General features: G+C 46.0%; 1 protein-coding gene across 1 annotated transcript in view; it reads right to left on the reverse strand.

Moving 5' to 3' along the window:
* The window catches only part of GABRP (gamma-aminobutyric acid type A receptor subunit pi), a 46,772-nt gene that overhangs the window by 6,979 nt on the left and 15,522 nt on the right, over nucleotides 1-24,271 (reverse strand). The window contains exons 4-11 of the mRNA XM_080399982.1: nucleotides 12,175-17,222; nucleotides 10,803-10,915; nucleotides 8,658-8,725; nucleotides 6,425-6,642; nucleotides 5,505-5,587; nucleotides 2,963-3,100; nucleotides 1,555-1,707; nucleotides 795-988 (exon numbers count right to left, since the gene is read on the reverse strand). Of these exons, the coding sequence (XP_080256108.1) occupies nucleotides 795-988; nucleotides 1,555-1,707; nucleotides 2,963-3,100; nucleotides 5,505-5,587; nucleotides 6,425-6,642; nucleotides 8,658-8,725; nucleotides 10,803-10,915; nucleotides 12,175-12,227 (1,020 nt within the window). The 5' untranslated portion in view covers nucleotides 12,228-17,222. The remainder of the gene's footprint in view (nucleotides 1-794; nucleotides 989-1,554; nucleotides 1,708-2,962; nucleotides 3,101-5,504; nucleotides 5,588-6,424; nucleotides 6,643-8,657; nucleotides 8,726-10,802; nucleotides 10,916-12,174; nucleotides 17,223-24,271) is intronic.

Raw genomic sequence — 24,271 nt, forward strand, 5'->3', positions numbered from 1 at the left:
TGTTTCCACCACTGTATTTCTAGAGGTGTTTTGAAATCTTTGAGCAATTCTCACTCAGTGTTACTAAGCAACTCAACACCCATCTCCTACAAGACATCCACCTCTTCACTTCTACACAGTAACCCAATGCCTGGGGAGCTCAGCATTGAGGTGGGTAACCTCTTTTCCCTCTAGTCAGGATTTGGACCCTCAGTGACCACTGGACTATAATCATACCTATTTAATTTTTTGCACTAAAGCAGACCGTTTTGACCAATTCACTCACTCTCACAACCCCCACAGACCATTGTGGGACTGATATTTGGTACTGTCTTCTAGGAAGGGAGGAAGAAGGGTTCAGCTTTGCTCTGGCAGAGGAGGTTACCTTCCAGATCAGTGTCCTAATCACAGTTATTTCATAGGAGAGCAAAGAGAGGTGTTATTCTGGCCCTTCTTTGGCTGCATTTTGAAAGAACAGAGGTGCCTCATGCTCTCACACGAGCTCAGCTCAGGGCTCCGGGCCCGATGTTAGTGGTGGACCAATGTGCCTTCCTAATGTGGTCCCGTGAATCTCACCTAACTGTTGGCTAAGGCCACTGCTCTTCTGGCTGGTGTGCAGAAGTCTGTGTCAGATCACAGCAGTCTGGAGCTACTCATGTGTTTTTTGCAAAAAAAAATTTAGATTTAGTGATAATTACGAGAAAAAATTGTTACTGTGTCCATAACAGGAAGACCATTTGTCTTCCTTAATTAACAGAGGACTAATTATTGTCAATCCAAGATAACTTGGCTTATTAAGGTAGGTCAGGCATTACCTTTGGCGGTGCTTTAGCTGCACACTTTTGTGATGAGCTGTAGTGAGCCACTGCATATTCCACAAGGGCACCAAAGATGAAGCTGAAGCAGATGCCGAGGTAAACATCAATGGCCTTAATGAAACAGTTGGTTTTTGAAAGTGAACTTCGTGAGCCGATCATCAGAGTTGTCATAGAAAGCACCGTTGTTACTCCTTGGGAAGCAGAAAAGGAAAGACCTTCCCTTGTGGACACTTTAGAAAAGGCTTGGCCTACCCTTCTTCACGCGTTGTCTCTCTCTTGCTAGCCTGAGAGAGCACCTCCCTTCTTACCAAATCCAAATCACCCATCAGCTGAAATGCTTTTGTAGCACTAGCTACTAGCTTCACACAGGCGTCACTGCATTGGACACTTTGGCTCCAGTTGGAGCCTCCAATAAAAGCCTCCACACTTGGCTCTTATTTTTCTTGCTTTCATTAAAGAAGTCCACCACTCCCCTGCTCCCTCCAAAGCACATCAAGAATGTGTCTTCTGTTGGCTACTCTCTATCGTGAATCTGCTGGGAGCCTTGGCCATACACAGCTCTGCAGGAGGGCAAGTGTGCCAGCCACAACATCGCCTCCACTCCTTGTACCAACAACCCAGCTCTGCCGCAAGGAAAAGCACCACATGAGCAGAGCTCTTACCACTGAGCAGAGAGCTCAAGAGAACTACTGCCTCTCCAGCCCTCAGAGGCTCCCCTACCTGCCTAAATCTTCTCCTTCCTCAGGCAATAACTCACCAATGCAGGTTCTTGCAGGCACTGAATCCAATGTGATCCAAAAAGAAACCCAGGACAACATGACAAGCAGAGTGGAGGGCACATAGGTCTCCAAAATGAAGTAAAGGACGTTTCTTCTGAGCTCAAACTGCAGTATCAGTCGTGGGTAACTGCCTGTTCACAAAAGGCAGGAACACAGTCAGCATGAGATTCCCAAAGACACCAGAACTGAAGCCAGGACAGCCCCAGCCCCTCCGAGCAGAGCTGCACTGAAATCGTGGGAGATGTGTTGTTCACACAAGCTTGGCTTCTTGCCTCAGAGTCCTACATATCTAATATGTCCTAGATGAGAGGACACAGCTACATAGTGTTGCTGGACAAGAGACAGGTAAAATAACGCGCGCCTTGCAAAGGGGCTCCTGAACTTAATCCACAGTGGAAACATTTTATACTAGTGTCTTAATTCAGAGTAGAGAAGGGCTAATGCTTTCATCTGTTGTCTCAGACTCAGCACAGCACATTTTTCCCAATAACTGCTTTGAGGGGGCATTGCCAAGTTCAGTCTTATCTGATGGCTGAAAGATAAACAAAAGATTTTTCTCTCAATTTCGGCAGGCCCTGGCTCACATCCCAAAGCATCCCAATGCCTTATCATCACAGGGAATTAGACCCCCTGTATTCATCAGTAACTTGTGATCTTTGCTAAGTCTGTCTTTCTGCATTCAAAAAATTCAATTTTTTAAAATCAATTTGTCGTAATACTGGCGTAAGGGATCTGGGGCTGGATTGCTAGTATTTTCAGGAGATGTTTCTGCTCTTTAAACAATAGTTCCCTTTGATATGTAGAAACAAAACCCATGTTGTTTGTAGGCTGTGTATGCTACAGAAAACAACAAAACATTGTTATTTTAACAACCTGGTCATTCTGAGGAAGTTTTGCTCCCTTTCATAGTGCCTGTGCTTGGAGAGAGGAGTATTTACACTGACAATGAAAAAAGACATTGAATTCTGATGTACAAAGGGATCTTACTCCATCATGATAGAATTGTAATTTACAAACAAAATTGTATTTCAAAACTTAATTTTGCTCCCAGTTACTGTACACACAGCTCTCTGCAGTATTTATAGTCTATGTACCTGGGAGGAAGGGAGAGAGTTTCTTCAGGTATGTGTGGAGAAGGAAAGAAGTGGAGAATTAAAAAAATAAATAAATATAGTGAATAGCCCGTGGATTTCCATTTTGCAGAATATCCTGATTGCAACTAATTGGATTTCACCATCTTTCCGTCTCTCTCTTTATGAGATTAAGATTTGTTAGAGTCTTTGCTGGTTCAGGGTTGAGTCAAAAGATACTGGCCCATGGAAGGGAAGGGAGGCACGAGGGGAAATACGTGAGAGCTTTTCTTGTCTCTCTTTTCCACTGATTTACCTGTTTCCTGCTGTGACTTGGAGACCAGGGTATAGTAATGTTCCACCGTGTACTGAGAGAGCCGCAACTTTTCTATGCCATGGACAGAGTCGTTTCCTCTCAACCATGTGAAGATGACATCATTTTCATCATATCCCCCTAAGGAGAACATAAAGACCCATGTTAATGTGGATTAGCCAGTAAACGCCCAGCTACTGCCTTGCTTGGTCTCCTGAGTGGGAACAGAAACATGATCCTGGCATCCTGGGCTGGACCAAGACCCTCTTGGCTGTGTCAGACTACAGGTGGATGGGTGCTGTTCCTCCCTTGCTGTACTTCCAGTCTGCTGGTTCAGACTTCAAGAGGAACGTGTGCCACTGTTAGTGATGCATCACATGCAAGGCTGCCAAGAACTTACTTCAATCATTTACATGAGGTATTTCTATCTGAAAATATTTCGGCATTTTAAAGAGGTGTTTCTATCTGAAAATATTTTGGCATTTTAAAAGATAATGTATTCCTGTCATCCACAGTTTGATTACTTGCAGCAGGCTATAACTACTGCAGCAATCAACCCTCGAACGTGGTCTCTTCAGTCAGGAGAAACACTGGTTAAAACAAGAGAATACAGATCCCATCAAGCCCCTTGCCAGGTAGCAGAAGCGCATTTCACTGAATCATCTATTCAAGTGCTTAAAAATACCAGAAAAGGGTTTTCAGTTAGTCAAGAGCTTGAAGCTGCGACTGCTATGCAGTTACAAACCAGGCTCTAGGTTCGTAATACATATGACAGGGTATGTGTTGCCCAGACAACTTGTTCATAAAAGCTTTTTCTGCAAGTCATTCCTTCCATCCCCAAAGTCTTTAAGTTCCTGAGGACAACTAAATGCATCTGACATTTCGGTAACACCAGCTTCCTGCCTCAAAATGGTGGGACGAGTAAGATCAACAATTCAAGCAGTTTAGCGTTATGCTGGCTGAGTAATTGCCTCCAGGACTGTAAACGATGGTATAACTCACCCTCAGGTTGGACGGAGGGATACCTCACAGTCTGAGGGATAAAGCTTGCACTGAGTCACCAGCTTGCCATTCACTTCAGAAATTTCACTTAATTTAGGAAACAAGCCCATCAATCTCACTAATTTGATTTTTATTAAGTGCCCTTCTTTGAGAAAATGAGTAGGGACGCTTTGATTCTGATAATAACCTGTTCATCCTGGTAGAAGGAATAAGATGCAGTTGCAGTTCTATTTTTATCTAATTGTGTTTTCTTATTAGACACAAATTACCAGAGCTTGAGTGTGATGAACTCCTAAATTAGGTGTCCAGGGTATGAATCCCTGCATAGAATCCTAAGCATGTGACTTTCAAAGTTTCTAAGCAGTTTTATAAATTGTGGTTACTCAGGAAAATTTTATAATAAATGATAGATTGTTGTTAATTCATCTGGCGTATATTTAAATAGCATTATTTCTGGGCACTTATCCTAATGAAATCTCTAGTGGGCAATGTGCATGTAATTTCATTGGAATTATACAGCAACTGAGCATGATGTAGGACCCAATCACTTTTAAAACGGGCCCCAACAAGCTATGCTTTAGCAGAAGAGGCCAATCATTATTATTTCAGGAGCTATTCTTTGTAATAAAGTTAACCATGGTGAACTAATATGATTTTAATGTGAAAATAATACATGCTTCCCTAGGTGCTTCGTGCTGCAACCCCAGAAGTTAAAATCTGGTCTTTTCATTGTGGAGGTTTTACATGTTTCTTTCCGTGACATGAAGCAGGAGATGGTCGCTTGCTCGTTGTGGAGCTTCACAGGTACAGAACAGCAGCCCTCGCTGAGCTCCTGGATAAAGGCATGTAGCATCCTCAGTTTTCCTGGAGTCTTTCCCAGCCAGCTTTGCCATGGGTAAGCTTTTAATTTAAATGAGATCAGAAGCCACTGATTATTCTTTTTCTTCAGACTTCTTCTGTTGACAGGGGTCCTATTATCTGCATCACCGTAACAGACAGCCCTCAGGGGGACGCGGACAGCACAGTTTCCTTTGCCTTACTTTGAGTTTGTGAGTTTGAGTCACGTTCAACTCATTGTAGTAAGAGCCACCCTTCACACTGGCTCGTTACACTGGAGGTTTGGGAGGTGCAGGAGGTGGTAGATACACAAACACGTGAAAAGTTGTTCCTGGCTGTACTCAATGCCATGCACTTACACCATAAGTTAGTTTTGAAGAAGCTGTGTGTGCAAAAGGGACTGAATTTGGAAATCCAGCCATTATTTTTTTCATCCTTTCTGTGCAAAATTGCACTAGCTACACATTAATAAAAATATTATTTATTACCACTCTTTATATATAAATCACGCAGTAACAGGAATCCTCTGAACTGTGATTTGAAAAATGACGAAGCAAAGCAGTTTCCTTTTGGACCTTAATATCTGCAGGAGTAAGAGTCTACTCCAGAAAGCCACTGTGATAAATCCAAATATTCAAGATGTGTCATTACATATGAATAAACAAATTTAAAGTCAAGTCAGATTTTTCTGGAGTTTTATACTTACAGCTTTCTAGCTGCAGTCTGCATGTTTGTGTGTCCATGGGATATTTTGACAGGTCCATATTACAAGCAACAGTAGTAGTGATTCTGTAGGAAGAGAAAGAACTCAAAAAATAGCAATAAAGGTGCGTAATAAAATACCTCTTTCTCACAGCAAAGCAGACCTCACAGGCTCTGCTCGGTCATTTAGGTAATTTTGACCTGTGAAATGAATGGACTGATACAATCGGTGCGAACCCTCCTTAAGAAGATATGCTGCTCTCTGCAGCTGCACTGATGAAAATGTATCCAAAGGAGGAATTTTGCTTTGCTGTGGTGGGAGATTTAGTGTAGATTCACACATTTTCCAGCGCTACAGTTTACAGATCTTAAGAAGTCACCACTTGTCACCTGAGGCACAGTAACCACACATGTACTGTGGCGTGTTCTGATGTGGAGAGTTTTACTTTGCCACTTTACTTCGCAGTTAAGGCAACTGGGACACAGTTACTGTCAGCTGAATGGCTAACACAGCTACCGCGCACATCTCTGCAGCACAGGTACCAATACGATTTTTGCTAAAAAGTGGAAACGACGCCTACGTGGCACTGGGTAAGCAAGCACTTACCCACTGTCTGTTAAACTCGTACTGTTACGATGCCTGCCTCCAGCAGATTCTGCTGGTCATGGGTGACACTTAAACTTGCAAGCTTTCTGAGCAGCACCGTGCTCAGGCCGCAGCATGTACCGTGGTGGGGAATCCTGACCCTTGGCTGGCGTTTCCAGTGGCCAAAACAGGGAGGAATGGATCACAACATCATGGTCACAGTTGACTTGTTGACCCCCAACTTATTACCCGTGACAGCTGGTACCTGCTCCAGTCCAGCATAACTCTGGAAATCTATTCTGAACCATCAGCAGCAGCAAAGCCAAAGGTTGATTTACCTTAGGGCGTACAAGATAGTGCCATTAGCGAACAATCTTATGAGGCGGTTCCCCACAGTAACATCGTGCAGGAAGGACCTTTTGGACTCCACAATGTACGTGTCTGGTACCCAGAGCAATTCCACTAGACGAGCATCTAGGGTGAAGCTCTTGTTGCCGTGGAAGACCAGCCGGGGGTCTGTCCAGCGCTGCCGCAAATATATAGTAGCTGTGTAATCCTGGGAAAGAGGAAAACCCGTGAGGGTGCATGTCCCTAATACTTGCACAGTGCAGCTGTGGGCGTGCTACGTGCGACAAGAGACAGCACATTTGTTTAATTCTATCAAAGCTCAGCTTCAAAGGCATGCAGCAGATCTGATAGATTTTCATCACAGTTTTATTTATTGTATTACATTTCTCATATACTAATACTCTAAGGTGTAGTGTTTGAAGCCTAAAGATTATACTTATAGTACTTTTTTTTTTTTAAATGAGCAATTATTGTAATTGATATTCCTGTGTCCATTTTGCAGGTAAGAAAACAGATGGGAATTACACACTTGAGGCCACTCAGCAAGTCATTGCCATTAAAAATCAGTCATTGTCTAGAGCTGGAAAGTTACACGTACTATAAATGTGATCAGGAAAGAGACACAAGCACTTTGGAGAAAAAAGGTAAGAAAATCCAACCTGTTATTTCACAAAGGTCTTAAAAAAAAGCACCCAAAGAAATGAAAAAAAAAAAACCCAACAAACATGTTGCATCTTTTTTAGTAGGAGCTTTGACTCTAAGAACACTAGGAGTACCTTGAGTGTAGCCTGCCAAAACCTACCTGCAGCAACTGGAGTGTTTTCACAGTGCCCCTTCATAAAGAATAAGCAGTATGTGGCTCTAAAGGCAAGTCTTTGCTGAGCCTTCTGGACAGACAAGGGTCCTGTTGTACTGCTTCACTCCCTTTGTTATAGACAAAGTAAATGCAACCAGTAATGCCTTTCGTTTTCAAAACATCTCCGTCACAAACAGACCGACACTGGTGATTGTGTTAGCAGTGCGAAGGCACCATGCTTTACTACGAATATGTGGCCTGTCTGTGGAAGATGAAGCAGTTCTGTTTCATTTGATCTATAATTTGTAAAATGGTTAAAAAAAATAATCTAAGTAAATATGGGGTATCTGCATTAGCTTTTGCAACTGCCAGAATTTTAATCTCAGCCTGTGACAGAAGAGGAAACCTGTCAAATAATGCAGTTATGGCTTTCAATACCGTGCATCGTAATAGTAACAAAAGTGAAGAATTCTGGTTGATTTTCCAGCTTTCGTTGAGGCACAGAGTAAGCCTCTGCAATGTTTTCCATGCAATCAGAACAATTTAGATGGACAATCAAGAAGAAAAACTCCAGAAGAGGAGCTATTTTACCAGGCCATTTAATTAAGTTAAAGGTACATAAATAATTGATTTTATTGGTTCTGCTTCTTCCCCAAAATGAATAGCTTTATCAAAGTTACAATATTTCATTTAGTGAACTTTTTTAATTTGTTGGGAAGAGAGGGGGGAAAAAATTCAGTGGTGTTCTTGAAAATGCTGAAATTAAGCGTTGAAATTGTTCCTGTTTGGACTGATACTATTTGCTGAATTTATCCAAGTTGCCCATACTTTTTGTCAACCTGAAAGAGAATTTTTCAGTCATCATTGTTTGAAATCCAGCTGTTATCAGAAGTGCAGGGAACCAGACTCATCAGTGGTGGGAAGATGTTCTCTCTATTGTTGTTTTTTACTTTTTTTTTTTTTTTCCTTGGGATGACCAGTCTTTTGAGCCTCAGACTGTGTTGCAGCTCAAAACCTCATTTCTTCTCCTTGAGGAGAAACCCTGTCTGTCTTTTCAACTGACACCAGCACATCCAACAGAAGCCACCCCTCCCCTACACAGAGGAAAGGTGAGGAAGAGGGAATGCCACACACAGGATTGAATTTTCTTTGCCCCACCATTTCCAAGTGACCTGAATTCCAGGAGGTACCAAGTATTTGACCTATAGGACCTTTGAAGCCATCTCTACTTACAGGCTCACATTACTATGACATCTATATCGTCATAAATGAGCCCTGTTCCCATCACACCTCTGGATGTGGTCAACAGACACAGAAAAGCAAAGCAGCTGGACTGTGAGCTTCTGGGCTGAACACACAGGAATATATGGCAAGTCTCCCAGGCAGATCCTACTCATCTCTTCTAAAATAAAAACTCTTTCACTTACCATGTTGCTCTCAGATATACTAGAAATACTGGCAATGTCCATACTCATTGCAATTTGAACAGGTTCTCCTGTGGAGGGAAAGAGAAGCTTAAGCAGAGAGAAGGGAAGAGTGGAAGGCACAATAGAACCACTCGGGATGCTGTGCAGTGCGGGCACTGCTGGCAGCGTCACAGGCTGTCTCTCAAACCGCAGAAACCCGAAGGGTTACACACGAGTTCAGAGCATTACACTCATAAACAGCACCGTGAGCCAAACCACAGCTGTCACTGCTGGGAGCTGGAGTTCTGCGGCTGATGGCGGTGGCAGATTGCTGACACGCTCCCACGCTGGCAGTGAGGACCAGCATCACGCACCAGCAGTGCCGGCAGCTTGTCCCTGGGCACCTGGTCTGTGACACCCACACAGGGGCATGCACGGGAATCGTGCTCCTCACACGCACACCGTGCAAGGTGCTCCTCACACGCACACTTGCACCGGCAGCCCCGCCCGCAGGGCAGGTACCATCCATCCCCGTTTCTTCGGGAGCGACACCCGGAGGCAGAGGGACGCGGGGACCCCCGACCCGCCGCTGCCTTTGCCCCTTTTTAGCGATGAGGCCATTGCTCTGTTTACACGCATCTGTCCAGCACTCGAGTCCCGAATCGCGACAGTTCCCGTTTCCTATCGCTCGTTGCCAAAAGCCACCACAAGAGGGCAGCGCCCCCCCGCAGACGCCCGCGCCGGGGGCTGGGCGGGCCGAGGGTCGGGGCGGGGGTCGGCCCTGGCTCCCTGCCCGCCCCCGGTGCCGCCGTCCCTGCCTCCCCGTCGTGTGAGTGTGGGGGCGCCAGGCAGCCCCCCGGCCCGGGGACAGACCCGCTGTCGGGGGGACTCGCTGAAACCCCTTTTCGCCGTCTAAATCACCTTTAGGAACAGCCTCGGGACACAATTTCTAAATCTCTTTCCAGGTGGGTTCTGGGTTGTTGTTTGAAACTGTTCCGAAATCCAAAATATACTCCACTGGCAGAAGCTGTCTATTTCTGCAAAGCAGATCTCATTCGTGCCCCCCCGTTATTTTTAGACATTCAGCCGCTTGCAGCGCCCCCGAGTTAAGGCCCGGGGGGCAGATCCTGAGCTCTGCCCGTCCCCGTGTAACGCGTGGCGCTGTGTGACCTGCCCAGGTGGGGGGATGCGGTTGGTCCCTGTTACACAATTCAGAAGCATCTGTTCACTGATGTGACAGGATCTAGAGGAGCTTTTCTATTCCTGCACTGGGTCAGACAGTCTAGACACAACAAGCTGGTAAATGCTGAATTGTCCCAGAAATTTGCCATCATGGTCAGAAAAAGGAAGAAGCTGAAAGCTGCCGCAGCAGGTCAGTCTGCAGGAGCTACGATGGGAAACATCCAAGTCCTGGAAAAAGCTGATGGGGAATTTTTCTCTTGTGCATAGTTTCATTAATGGGTTCTGGCGGAAACTTAAAAGTAATATAAATAAAATGTTTCATGGGTGTTTTTTTTAAACTTTCAATGATATTTTTCAGGTGCTGAATGCCGTTCTGAGAAACCCTTTCCTCTGTGCGGTTACATCACTCACCTGGAAGGTGGGAGACTTAACACCCAAATTGGACAAGAGCCTCATTTAAGTTCCTGAATATCTGACTGTCCTTCAGGTGCTCCCTACTCCCTGGAGTTTCACAAGGGTTTAATGAAGGTTTACTTTTGTCTCAGCGTGAAGTGAAAGCATGTGTCAAAAGTCAGTATTTCTGGCAAGGAGGATGGCTTTATTCCTCTATAGCCACAATCTACTAAGTAGATATACATGAACAAAAATAAAGCAGAAAATCACAAGGGTCAGACTCTAAACAAAAGTATGTACTGTTAGAGCAGAATTTAGTTACTCTGTCAGGTCTTTCACAGATATTAGAGTTTGTAAATTTCCCTCCTCGATGGATGTGTTCTCATGTCCCACACATGCGTGCACAATCTATGCAATAGCACAGGGGATGCACAGAAAGGAGGGCAGCCTTGGCTACTAGCTAATTTAAAAGAAACACCACCATTTAAACTGGAGCATCCTAAAGAAAGCTTACAGAATTGTGTCGTGTCCCCCCCACCCCAAGCCTCACAGATTGTTTATCAAATGGTCAAATGCGTGGAGCCAACATACCACCAAAGTAGGGCCGGAGGTACTTGTTGTATCCCATGGTGAGGTTCTCAAATCCAGGGAGGGATGTTGTGTCGCTGCTGTGCAAGTCAGGTACGTGACCCAGGGAGCACCTCCTGGGGACAAAAATACATACTGGTATGTGTGGCCGGACATGCTGGGCACATCTGGTGTGTGGCTGCAGCTATGTTTCCCACCTGTGCTCAAACAAGCAAACTGCACAAAATAGTTTGTAAAACTAAGAAGATCCCTGAAATCACAAGCACTTGCTTGCATTGCTTACCTTTGCTGAATGACTGGTACCTTGAAGAGGTGGAAAAAGGGTAAATTACCTCAGCTGATAGCTACAGGTTTGCATACATGGTAGCTTAAGGACATTCTTGAAACGTCCCAGATGAATCAAGCCAGGCCTATATATCTCCAGCCTTAATAATAACCTGTAATCTCCCTTTTCATGCAGTCTTACAAGGAACATGCATTTCTCCCCCTGCCCCCCGTTATGACAACCTAAGACAAATCTTACTGACCAACAGCTTCCCTTCCCCAAGGACCCTCACCCTCATATGTTCGTGTCAGGCAGCATCCCTACCCCCGAGCACGGCGTAAGGGGAAAGGACGAGTGCTGAGCACTTCACAGGCACCAACAAAGGTTTGTGGGCTGAACCACCCCTACCTGCAGGGCATACAGAGGTTTCAAATCTAATTTACAATGTCATAATTAATGTTTTGTGGGTAGACAATAAAGCTGGCACCACAAGGCTGACAGATCTGTACCATCGTACAGACAGCTAGAGAGACAGGGCGGTTGGACTGTAAAAGGTCAGTTTTATGGTGCAGTGTCTGTGTGTGGTCATGTGCTCTTTTGATGAACACGTAAATGAGTGAATCGTTAAGAGTTTATCATTGCTTTGTGAAGGGCTGGAGGAGGTGGAAGGCAGCACCTCTGCCTGGGACCTCCGGACCACAGGTCTGTGCAGTAAGAAACAGCAATGTAGTTACTCAAAGCTCCAGTGAATGGTTTTTTTTTTTCTCTGTTCCCTTTAAAGCTGGGTTAATAGTCCTTGGAGCTTGGCAGGTTTTAGGCCAAAAAGGACCTTACAGCAGAACTGGTTTGTGCACAGTATGAACATAAACATTCAAGAAACTTAAGGCTAGATCCAGGGATAGTAACATCACAGCTGGGAACCCAGTGCGGGGCAAAACCTGCCAACTGTTCCGGTCCTGAACTCTGCAGGTTGCCCTTTTCTATGCCCAGTCCTGTACTGCACCCAGCTTTCTTTGGGTGGGCTGGATAACTGGAAGCATAGCTTCCTTTTGACCTACATTATTTATATGAAACATAATTCAGATGTAAACCAAAACACACTCCACTTACCTTTGTGTTGGGAGGAAAAGACAGAGACTGAAGTAAAAATATCTGGAGAACATCTCTGGAGATTATTCCTGTAATTGCTCTGTTCATCTGTGAAGCAGAAAAGAAAGGCAAAGTTTTGTGGCTTAAGAAAAAACTATTTTAAGGGAAGGGGACAGGGAAAAGAAATCCTGCATAGTCAGAACCATACACCGTGTGATGTTTGACATTCCTGAACACATAGTGGCTCCTGCCCTTTTATCTGGCTTGTGTCATTTTTCAGCACTGCGCTGTCTTAATGCTTTCCACATAAAAGACACTAGTGACAGCTCAGGTCCCGAAGTCCTTGACAAGGTCAGCAAATTTTAGCTGCCACTTCATTTTTGATAGGGCTTTTCTTCTTTCAGCATGGGATGGCAATTAGCTGATGTTGCAAATGGCACCACAGGAAGGTGTCGCAGCACTCTCCAAACCAGCCAGCTGCAACAAGGTCTTTTACCATCTCCTACCAGCACACTCTTCATACAGCCTCTCTGCTGCCTTCTCCTAGGTTCTCCTCATCCCGGGCACGCCCTCCCTCTCTCTACTTCTTCCTCCTCTCTCTTCCTCGGCTGCTTCCTCTTCATTGACTCTCAACCACTTAACAGAACCAGCCACACCTGCACTTTATCTACATCAGCCAGCCCCCCACCCCTGAAGCCAGCCCACAGCTGTATATTATCAATGTTAATTAACCCAGCTTCATTCCTTTACAGGAAGGGACCTACTGAATAGAAAAAAAAAATGTTTAGGTAGTTCCTAGGGCAGTCAGACTCTGAAGCAGAGCAAGATCCTGCCCATGTGTGACATGTTCAGCATCTTCTAGTCCAGGGCTCAGGTCCACTAATCAGCTACACAGAAATGCTGCAGCTCTGCGCTCCATTAGCTCTTACCTGGGATAAGCCCATGCCATAATAGTACTGTTGGCAAGTCACTCAGCATGCAGTACAGGATGAAATCATTCCACTTGAAATGGGTTTCGTTGACTTTTCTGGGAGTGGAACCAGATCTTGGCTTCTGGCAGAGACTCCCACAGGTTCGCGCTGGCCTTGGCGCTGGCGCCACAATGACCTGCGCGCTGCTGCGCTCGGCAGCTTTGCTCCTGCTCTGAGATGCCACATCAGTTGCACACCTCTTCTGGAGCACAGGGACAGCGCTTTGCCACACACCTAACGTGTGCTGCCACAGCAAGCTGCTGCAGGATGGGGTGGGGAGTCTGACACTGCCACAGCTGCTGAGGGGAGATTGTTACTCAGCCATCGTTACTCTGAGCTGGAAACACAATATTGCTCAACTTCAATATTTGAAGTGTGCCCCGTGTGTCCGAGTTTTCCTGCAGATACTGGCAAGGCAACATTATTCTTGGATGCATCCGAGTCTTCCTCTTTATTATATCATTACAAATCACGAATGACTATGCAAACCTTCAGTCACCGTGCCTCGGCACCGTGAGAGCAAGGTCCCAGTTCAGATTCAGTGCCTTTCTCATCATGTGCAGCTGTACAGCCTCAGCTTCAGACCTGGCTGTGACATGGTAACCCAAATACCAGGAATTTTCTGCTTGGGTCAGATTCTCCCTGTGGTAGTTCACCACAGCCCAGAGGACACTCTGCCTGCTCAGCTGGCTGTACGGCTCCGGTGCTGTGCCACAGGACAGCAGGGCACCAGGCAAGGACAGCTTTGCCTATCCAGAGCCAGCAAAAACACCTCAACATTCAAGCACCACAAATGCAGGGCATGGCACTGGAGGAAGAATGTTTTTCGAAACAAAATATGCTCTAATATCTGTCCACCATCTGAACTCCTAGCAAGGCTTTGCACTGCTAGTGCTTTCTTTGAACACGGTGTTCAGATGTTTCCAGACATTATTGCTCTCCTCACTATAACGTGATCATGCAGAGCTACAGAGAGAACCATTTACCTCCTCACAGCAGTGTTAGGCCACAATTCTAATGGGAAAGAAGAAGGATTCATCCAGGCAGTTTAAAGAAGTACTTCTAGGAAGAAAGGATTATTTTGAAAACTAGCATTTAGTTAAAGTATAGAATTCATGAACTGAGGGACCCCTCACGAGCATCCTTCATGACCATGTTTTGCACAGGCGCTGTGGTTGCTAGCATTTTCGTGCATCAGAATAAGTTTCTGAACAGATTTATTCTATCTGATCCTAGTTACTAAGACCCTGTCGTGAAAAAAGCAAGCCAAATTCTATTTATTTTGATGGATGACTAATGGATGGAGACCTCTTATGCTGTAAAAAGCCTTCTTGGGACCCTGTTGTACCTTCAGTTAACGGAACTGAAGCATGCACTGCAATGCATGCCGCTGCTGTCTGGGGAAGAGAGCCGGAACAAACCAACACGGATAAATTTATAGCTGCTGCTGCCTCAGACCTGAGTGAACAACAGAGACTCAATTTCTCTGTGACTCTGCTAATTCTTTGCAAAACAAGGAACATCTTGTTTTCCCCCTTCAGAGGATGGCTGTGAAAATAATAAATACATCAAAGACTGCAAGGCAGTGAAAGGGGGATCTGTGAGTACCTAAGAAAGCTGGAAACAGGCATACCAAAGTACTCGGGGGCAAGAAAAAGGTGACACCAGTGCCCAGACCTGAATATAACCAAACCACTTCTTTACTAGCGTATCAGCTAATACAACTGCAATTCTGCTTTTATAGTGGAGAAGCTTTCATCAGAAGTTCCCAGCTTCATTAGTACAGTATACTGGGAAGAAATTACTATAAGACTGTGTATTTATGTTTCTCTGTCCAGTAAAGGATTTCTGCTTACTCCAACAGACTCCCCCCCTCACCTCATTTAAATGCTGTTTAATCTGGACATCTTTCTACGGTCAGTGAAGGCATAGCACAGGCAATACCACAACAGCAGTAGTAGTCCTGAAGGCAGTACTAGTACAACTGGTGGAGAGACTGCTTCCAATGCCAAAGTTACATAAAAATAATTCATTATGTACTCAGAGACAATAAAAACCTTGAGAATGTAATAGCTGACTCAGCTCTGTATTCTCCCTGTTGGCTGGGAAAATTACACAAAGATGCAAGCATTATAGTAAGATACATCCAGCTAGAGTCCTCTGTGGAACCCTCTGTCTGCTTTCAGAGAATTTAATGAAATAATGCTTCTTCACACCAACCAACAACAGCAGTATGTGTCTCTTACTACAGTTCAGTCTTTGCTTCCTTAATTCTGCTTTATTCCTCTATCTTTGAGGGGATGGTAAGAGCAAAAACAGGAAAGGAGGGAAAATCACCAGCAGCTTCAATAATTCTGCTTGTAGGGAACAGGGTGTGAGGTAGAAAAGATGCACACTGTCACCTGATGGAGCCTGAAATTGTAGCTGGGCTGCTTAGCATCACTGCCACTGTAACCTGTGCTGGTGGGCTCCTTCATCTGGAGCATTAACCAACTGTGAGGGAAGCTGGCAGGAGCCACTGCACTCCTGCGTCACCCCCCACTCACCATCTGAAAGCACCACCTGCATCTCGCCGCACAGAGCAGATTAGCATAGCCTCTGATTTTCTACTGGCCGATGACACTGCAGTGCTGGGAAATAGGAGCATTTATGAGAATCTAAAAAGCCATCCAGAAAACCAAACCCATATGGCCAGTTTGCTAAGCTTAAGAGTAATCATTCACAAGGTCAAATTTTACTAGAGCCAAATTGCTACAACTGCAGAACACGCAACACAGGCACGCGTGCATCTCAGAATAAAACCTGGCTAAGGAAGACAGAGAAAACAAAATAAGTGCTGAAATAAACGCAGATTACATTTAATTTGCCCATTTAGGCATTGCCTCTATTTATTACACAAAGTTAAGATTTTCACGATGAATGTCTGTTCCATTTCCCTTGCACTGTAAGCAAAAGCTCTGCAGGAAACGCTGGAGGCTGCTCGTGCCACGGGCAGGGAGGGTCACGAGCACGGTGAGGCACAGGTGGCCCGATACAGCCGGCATCCCATGTGCCTGGTCCCCACGCAGACCCCGCAGCGCCTGAGACACCCTCACACCTGAAACCTCAGCCTGCCTGAGCCACACACAAATAAGACCGTGTCTAAAAATTGTAGGCAACCGTTTTCACTGGGGTGTTTTCACAAGTGCTTGGATTCCCAGGGTGAGATTTGACAGAAATCACACGAGGACACTTATTTTCTTCTCAGGCATGGAAAGGTGTGGATTGTTTGGCTTTGCAGCGGCTTGGCTCTGCACAAGGACCAGCACAACCCCAGCAGCAGTTTCACTTTCACCACCTTTCCAGTGGTGTTGCTCATCCGTTGTCAACACAACCAGCACGTGGGAATGTTGCTACAGAGAGGGCGGACAGAGTCAGAGTCCCCTTTTGCTCCCTGCATTCCCTCCCGTGGAACACCTTTCCGGGAGAAAGCATCACTACACCACCACCGGGAGCTTCCAGCTCCATGACCATGGCTGCAACAGTCTGTGCTGAGCTTTCTCTGGCCACCAACACAAATGCAGTAGTTGCCAAATACAATTACAAAATGAGGCAAAAAGCATCATACAACCTGGGATCAGGCTTCACCGACTTTGCCAAAATGTTGCTTCAAGGTCAACATATGTTTACCTAGAAAAGGTTTTGAGTGACTGTCAGATACAGTCTGTCTGCCCTTTCTGAACGTTTCCTTTCGCCCGTGCCCAGCCTGCACCGTGAGCAGCTGTCTGACCTTGAAAGACAACTGCTTTGGGGATGTGTGAGCAGGGGATTTTGCAAGGAAAGGTTCATGGCCTGACAGCTGCTGCAGAAGAGTCAGGTATTCCGATGATTTATTAGGAGACCTCTTCAAATTTCAACTTACTGACCAAACAAATAATTAAAGGCTTTCATTTTCAGTTGATCTAGGATGATTTGCCTCTCACTTCCTCAACTTTAAAATGAAATATGTTTTCCTTTAAACTGTAAATCTTGCCCTCCCCAGGAACAAAAAAAATAAATTACCTGCTCTCTTTTTGATTTTTGAAGGTGAAGATCTATTTTGGCAGGCCAGGAAAAAATCTGAAGACGACACAAGGAAGAGAACGGCGTTAACAACAGGGAAACATGGTTGCATGACATTTTTTGCAAGCCGCTAACTGGAAACTTTAGTTATTTGACACTAGAAGTCAATTCAAACAGAACAGATTCTTTTATTACAGAACTAAAGAGGTAGTGGGATCCTGTCACGTGTCAACAGATACACGTGCTCATTCCTTGGCTGGGCAGGACAAAAAGGGATGTTAGAGGCTGATGGAGGGAAAGGGAATGGGCGGACCTGGAAGCAGTACTCGTACCAGTGCGTTGATAATACTGAATTTAATCGTTTCTGATCTTTTAGCTTCAAAAATCTATTGTCTTGCTTATAATATTTCCTGACTAAAACAAGAAATTGAGAAAGGACTTCAAGTGTGTTAAATAGGCAGTAAAACAAAGCACATCATTCTGAGTTGAAAGGAATGTCTCGTACTGACTGAAGAGCCATGCTTTTGTATACTGTCAAAATGTCAGCATTTCTGTTCTGGTTGGAACTGAAACTTTTTCTGTCCTGCTGATTTCCCTGTTTGAGAAGATCTAAATTCAGCCAGATTGTTTAGTGACTTTGACAAGTCTGGAAGGTCATTGTTGGCCCAGTTTTTGCCTGGAGGAGCAGGAGGTGTGTTTCAAGAGGCGCTGGGGGAGCCTGGGCCCCTGCAAGGCATGTGCTGGCTGTGGCAGTGTGTGACAGCACCGGGAGCTGCCTGCTCAGTGGTAGGCATGAACTGTTTTATTGGGGTTTTTTTTTGTTTGGTTTTTGTTTTTTTTTCCAGTTGCCTTGAGTAGTTATCTGGAATCATGGTCAGTTAAACAAGTGACTTCATGAAACCTGCAGAAAACCTTCAAGAACTTCCGTGAACTTCTGCTCTTGGGAAAAAACAGATTCTTTCCATCCACGTCACTGTCATTACATCACATGAAGAATTACCCCCCAGTTCTGGAAACAGCAGGCGCGGCTGAGGTGACTCGCCGGGGCTGTAGTGCCCGCTCGCTGGAGGCAACCCTTGCTGTGCTTCAGTGCAAGGCTGACCCCCACGCTGCGCAGAGAGCAGCTGCCGTGGCACGTAGTGGGCAGCGATGCTGGTGCCCACCAGCAGCACCAGGGCAAGTCCCAGGCTGCCTGGGGCACAACACCGCACCTGGTACCTGGCAAATGCAGAGCCCACTCCTAATTCCATGTGTTGGTACCATGTGTGGCACATGCATATATATCATAGACTCTATACATAGTACTACTTTTAGTATGAGGGGGGACCAGGTATGTTATTTATATGACACCCCACGCACTGCAGGCCTGATTCCAGTCTTATTGATTCCAATGAATCAGAAGCAATTTCACGATACCAAAAGGGTTTACCTAAAATTAGATTCAGTTCCTATGTAAGAAAGTTAAACCCATGCCCAAGTAATGCATTTATTTTTTTCAAGATGTAAACTCTCGTCCTTCAAGCTGCTTGTGGGAAGCGGCAGCTGATGCTCATATCTGCCTGCCCTGCATGGCACGCAGGCCTGCCTGCAGCTCGCGGGCCCGAGTTCTCTAAACTCATACAGAGTCTTAAATTATATCAAAATGAAGGTTTCTGAGATTTACTTACGTGAAATAAATTCTTCCTCCCAAACGTCAAGTTTGCCTTCTGTTTGGTCAATTCATTGACTCCTTTTGAGCAAATACAATGTCCATAAAATTTGTGAATAATTACAATTGTACACAGAGATCTGGCATGCTCCAGGCAGCTCTTTTCCTCCTGCACTAGATACTTGAAGTCTAGCTCTAATCTAAACTCGCCTGCCACTGCCAGTCCTCTGTGGCTGCAGATCCTTGGGCTCACAGCTGCCTGTGCTCAGTCATGTTGGGCAATGACTGCAGGTGTCATTCACTCGGCAAACCTGCCCCTCACTGCAGGCAGGGAGCCAGGGCTGGGTGCGAAAACTGCATCTTCCCTCCTCCAACAGGCAGCCCGATCTCCAGCCCAGCAGTCACTTTCTATGATTTTGCTCTCTACTTGCCAGCCCTGCAGCTGTAACCCTATATATACGGTCCCTCCCACCTCAGCAGTTCTGCTTGCTGAGTCTCCTCCGTTGTGTATGTGCAGGTATTTTATGTGAGACATAATTATTCTTGTTCCTATCAGCTAAGACAAGCATGCACAAGAGTAGCTCCCTCGCAGGACACAAAATGGTGTCCCTGGGTACCTTCCGAACTGTACATATGAAAAGGAGGATAATGACTATAGGTATTTGTTGCATTAATGCTAAATAAGCAAAGGTGGTTTACTGAGAATCTTTATGAGTGCTCTGGTCAGTTTTGGGTGGGCTAGAGGAGGAAATGGGAAATAAAAGGTAACTGCTATGGAAAGATTCCCGTGTGAGCAGAATTTGGAAAGAATGAATGAGAGCGTGTCATTTAGACTGAACAGCATTAAAGGGGCACAAAGGTAAAGGAATACACAGAGAAAACACATCAGACATTTTGTTTCTGATTATTTGCACGTTACATCAGACCAAGGGCACGGATGATGACAATGAAAGGCTGCAGCAGACGCATGGCCGCAAAGTTCACAGTGAACATGTAGCAATTTTTTGTCCAAGCTCCCAATAACAGGTAAGTGTTGAATAAGAAGCCTGCAGGTGCACTGGGTAATTATGGGTTGCTTTCCCTGGTCATCTTTGGTGGCCATGGCAAAGGGAAACAGTTTTCTGTGTAACACTGTGCTGGCTACTTTCCATTGCAGTTTTCTGCACCGCCTCCTGAAGCGTGCCTGCCGGGCAGGGCTGTAGGGCTGTTAAGCAACAAATGTGATTTAGTCAAGCAATTGCTACGTGCCCTGGCACACCCCTCCTTCGGGAAAAGCAGGAGGGACTCGCTGACCTCTCAGAGGAGGAAAGCAGCAATGGAAAGAATCACTTTATTTTGTCTTCATTCTCGCTGAGCATCTGCATCCTTTGAGCAGATGGGTGTCGTGGTGTGTAGCACCTCTGCAGCACCTTGCTGAGGACGGGAAAGCACCAAGCACGGTTGAAGGGAGGGAGTAAGGATGAATAGAGCTGCCAGTAACTCATTAATTGAAGGCTTGACAACACAACTGACAGATGAGCATGTAAGAAAAAAGTATCAGACGGGGCCCCGAGGAGCACAGTTCAGACGTGATCAGTCATCTTACACATACATTAGTCTGAAGTTCTGCAGGGCAGTGCAACACTCCTCACCGCAGTAAGTTTTAGGGGAAAAACCAGCCATGTAATGTCTTCAATGCCTCCACAGCCCACTTTTTCCCAACACATTTATCTTACTCTTGCAGGCAGCACAGTCAAAGCTGCACTGCAGCTGCATGTCCTTCCATGCCAACATTCACTTTTCCTCAGTAAATACTCAATACCCACAATAAAGCCAGGCACATAGAAACACAGAGTACCAGCATTTGACTTGGAGCAGAATTTAGCTCTTAGTAGAAACATGCTTTTACCTATTGCATTAAGAGGAATCATTTACAAGTGAATAAATAAAACCTTATACTCAAAGCCAGGGAACACACCCACACTAGGCCACCGCAGCTTAGCATGGACAATTTAGCTTTCTTTATAACACTTCTAAAGCTGTCGCAACGCTTTGGCAGGGCAGGATTACCCAGCTGAGTGACTGGCAGGCCCATCCCTGCGTACCTGTGAACTGTGTGACCTCGCAGCCGCAGCTGCTTGTATGAAAAGAGTCACCTCTGGACCATAATTAAAAGCAGACACCGGACTGACGAAGCATGACTGACTTGCCCATAGCAGCTGCTGCTCAGAAAACTTGATTTGAAACCTGGTGCCCCAACATGGTGTTTGGCTTTGGCTTGCTCCACGTACTGAAGGAGATGTGTGCCAGGAGCAAAGCTGAGCCCGACACGGAGCCACATTCAAACACTCCAAATCTGACTCAAGTTCCTGCATTTAATGCTTCCCACCAATTAGGCACCTCTGGGGTTTATAAGGAAACTTAAAAGCTAGCCCACTCAAAATACCAGACAGGAGGTGACAGACTTTGAAGCCACCCCGGTATCCTTTCAGGTTTGTCAGCTCTTGCCAGCGGTTTGCACCACTTGCTGATATTGTCCCCCTTCCCAGGCCACTGCACTGCCGTGGTTCGGTACCCTCAGCCTGGCCTGGGGGGTTTGACGTGCCCCATCAAACTGCCCGGGCCTCAGTGGTCCCGTCATCCCTTCCCTGACACAGGCTTTCCCTACAGGTATTTAATCCACATTTGGTTTATGGTACCTTCTTTTTAAAGGCCACTCAGCACTATGTTTCATAGTGCAATGAGCCTGTTAATATAGCAGTAAAACAAACAAGATTTTTTTTTTCTAATTTGAACTTTTCCTTTTCTTTTTAAATCACTCAAGAAGTAGCGCCAGTGTTCCCTGTTTTCAGGAACAGAGAAATTAAGCTTCTCAGAGGTCAAGTTGCTTGTCTCTTAACCGTTATCATAACGGACTACCTGCCAAGAAGAACTAGCTTCCTGCAGAAGATGTGCCGACACCACCCCACTCGGATCAGAGCCCCGTTTCGCAGCCCCTCAGGAGCCCCCGATGGCCGCAGGGCTGCGCACACACACACACGGCATCGGGGCTTTCCCCCCGCTGCGCTCTGAGCCTGGGGCGGCAGGGGCAGCAGCCATTCTGCAGATTTGTGCATCTTGTTTTTCCTCCTCATTCCGTCCATAGCCATTTACCCAGACCCTGGAGCCCCCTCCCTCCAGTGTGGCTATGCTGGCACTGGTCTGCCAAGTGCCAGCTTTATCTAAGATAATCCTTCATATGAGCGACCATCAATAACTAACCTACTCCCTAAAAGACACAGATCAATTGACAGAGTATTATAACCCTTAAAATATTAATGCTGTATCAGAGAGACAATTTCACTGGGCCTAGGGACTCTTCCATTATTAGAAATTATGCCTCAGCCTTAAATAAATTAACTCAATAAATGTCTTACCATGAATACAAATTCCTACTTAGGGCCTGCAAATAAAATGATTTAGAGCTGTTCTCTGAAGAAAGATGAAGGTGTTTAAACTTGCAAAAGAGGAAGTGCTACCATACTCATTAGTCTTTTGTTTAAAATGGACTTCTTTTAAAACTGAAGGCATCCCTTTCGAAAAGGGGGGCGGGGGGGATCATTGGAAAATTAAGTTGTTACATTTTTTTACACGGGGCTGCACAGTTTCAGTCCTGCAAATACACAGATCTCTGCTGAACCCCAAAGGCGGCTGCGGGGCAGAGACCCCACCAGCACCACATCCCTGTGGGGTGCAGGGGGTGCAGCAAAGGCCACGAGGAGGAGTGGGCTGGTGTCCCTGGGCAGCAGCACTGCATTGCTGCCTGCTCGCAGCCGTGCCAGCAGCCTGGGCACCAGCCACCAGCTCTGAGATACTTCACCTGGATTCCCGAGGCTGGGAGGGGGGGCATTCTGCCCGTGCCCCAGGGTTGAGTCTTGGCAAGAAGGAGTTTTACCTGCTTCCCACAGCCGTGCCTGCATGCTGCTGGCACCAGGAGGGCACCGGGCTCCCGAGCAGCGGAAGCTGAGCTAGAACTGCGCACAGCAGCTGCTAACCTGGAGCGCAACACTTGCTTTGCAAAGCAGCGCAGCGCCATGCTGCCTGCGCTGGGGAGAAGCCGTGAGCTGCTCTCGGGCCACAGGGTGCAGCAGCAGCCTTCCAAACCTGAAAAACTGCTGCTGTTACTTGCTCCGCTGGCCATTACTTATTTGGGGTTAGATAACATGAGCAAGGCTCAGCATGATGTTTCCTGTAACATGCCCTTAATGCTGAGAACAGATGCCGGGCGGGAGTGCTGTTCTCTCACCTGCCCTCAGGTCACCCACACTTTAGCCAAGCCCGTGCCAGTCAAGAACCACAAAACCCGGCAGGGCACCAGTTCATCCTGGAAGGGGCTTTCAGCCTGCAGCCCCCCATCTTCTACTTTCATATGCCTAAAAGACCCCACAGTTCATACGGTGTCCGTTAATAAAGCTTCAGCCTTAGCAGGTGTCTGTAATTTCAACAAAACATGAAGCTTGTACAAGCTCATTAATCATCCCAAGCCCCTGTCACAGCATTTGCCCTCCTCGTATCGATGAATTGACTGTAGCAACGTGAAAGCCACAGCACCACACTTAATTACAGTTGTATTTCACACCAAAGCCCTCTGATGTTTCATGCAGACTATTACAGCTCTGCATCCTTTCACCAATTTCTGAGCTAGCGAGACTAATCAGGAGCAGCAGCAGGGTCACACCTTGCTGGCTGTTGTGCATACTCCCACCATTTGCATTTGTGACCACAGATTTTTGGAGAAGTTAGACATACACACAGACACAGAGCCTTTTCCCTGCACTATCGTACTGTCACCAACACATCGCTTCAGAAAATGATTTTCTCAGGTGAGCACAGCCTGTTTTGCTCCATCTGCACTGTCCTTCAGAACAGGAGAGCCTTAGACAGGCAGTCTGCAACATCAGGAGATGGGTGAGTAGCACCCCATGGCTTAGTTACCTGCCCGGTAGCAGCTGCCACATGTCACTGCCTACCTATGGGATGTCCAGAGCCACGTCCATACAGCAGAGGGGCACAGCTAGGCCTGGGCTGCCACAAAGGACAAGCACGACATTTCCCCAAAAGATACGCCTTAGCTCAAGATACGGTGGAAAGGCACACGCATTGCTAAGGCAGCACAGGTAAACAGATGCCCTCTGCAGAGAACAACAGGAACACCGCAGGGAAGGTAAAGCCTCTGTCTTGTCTTAGTGCTCAGGTATCGATTTGATGGGATTTTTGATAACCAAAGCACTGTTGATTGCTGGTTAAGGGCTCACGTGGCTTTCCTGGTCCTGGCCTTAAGACCAGAGCACACCTCAAAAATACATGCAATGTTTTCAGTTCTTACTTTTTAATTTGTACATGACCAGTTCAGTCCTCAGCTGTAAGACACACATAAAGGACACAAGTCAGGATGAAAAAATAGCCACACTGATTCCACTTGACTGAATCACAAAGTTTT

Source organism: Falco punctatus (assembly GCF_963210335.1).
Source record: "Falco punctatus genome assembly, chromosome: 8".
Taxonomy (NCBI): Eukaryota; Metazoa; Chordata; class Aves; order Falconiformes; family Falconidae; genus Falco; species Falco punctatus.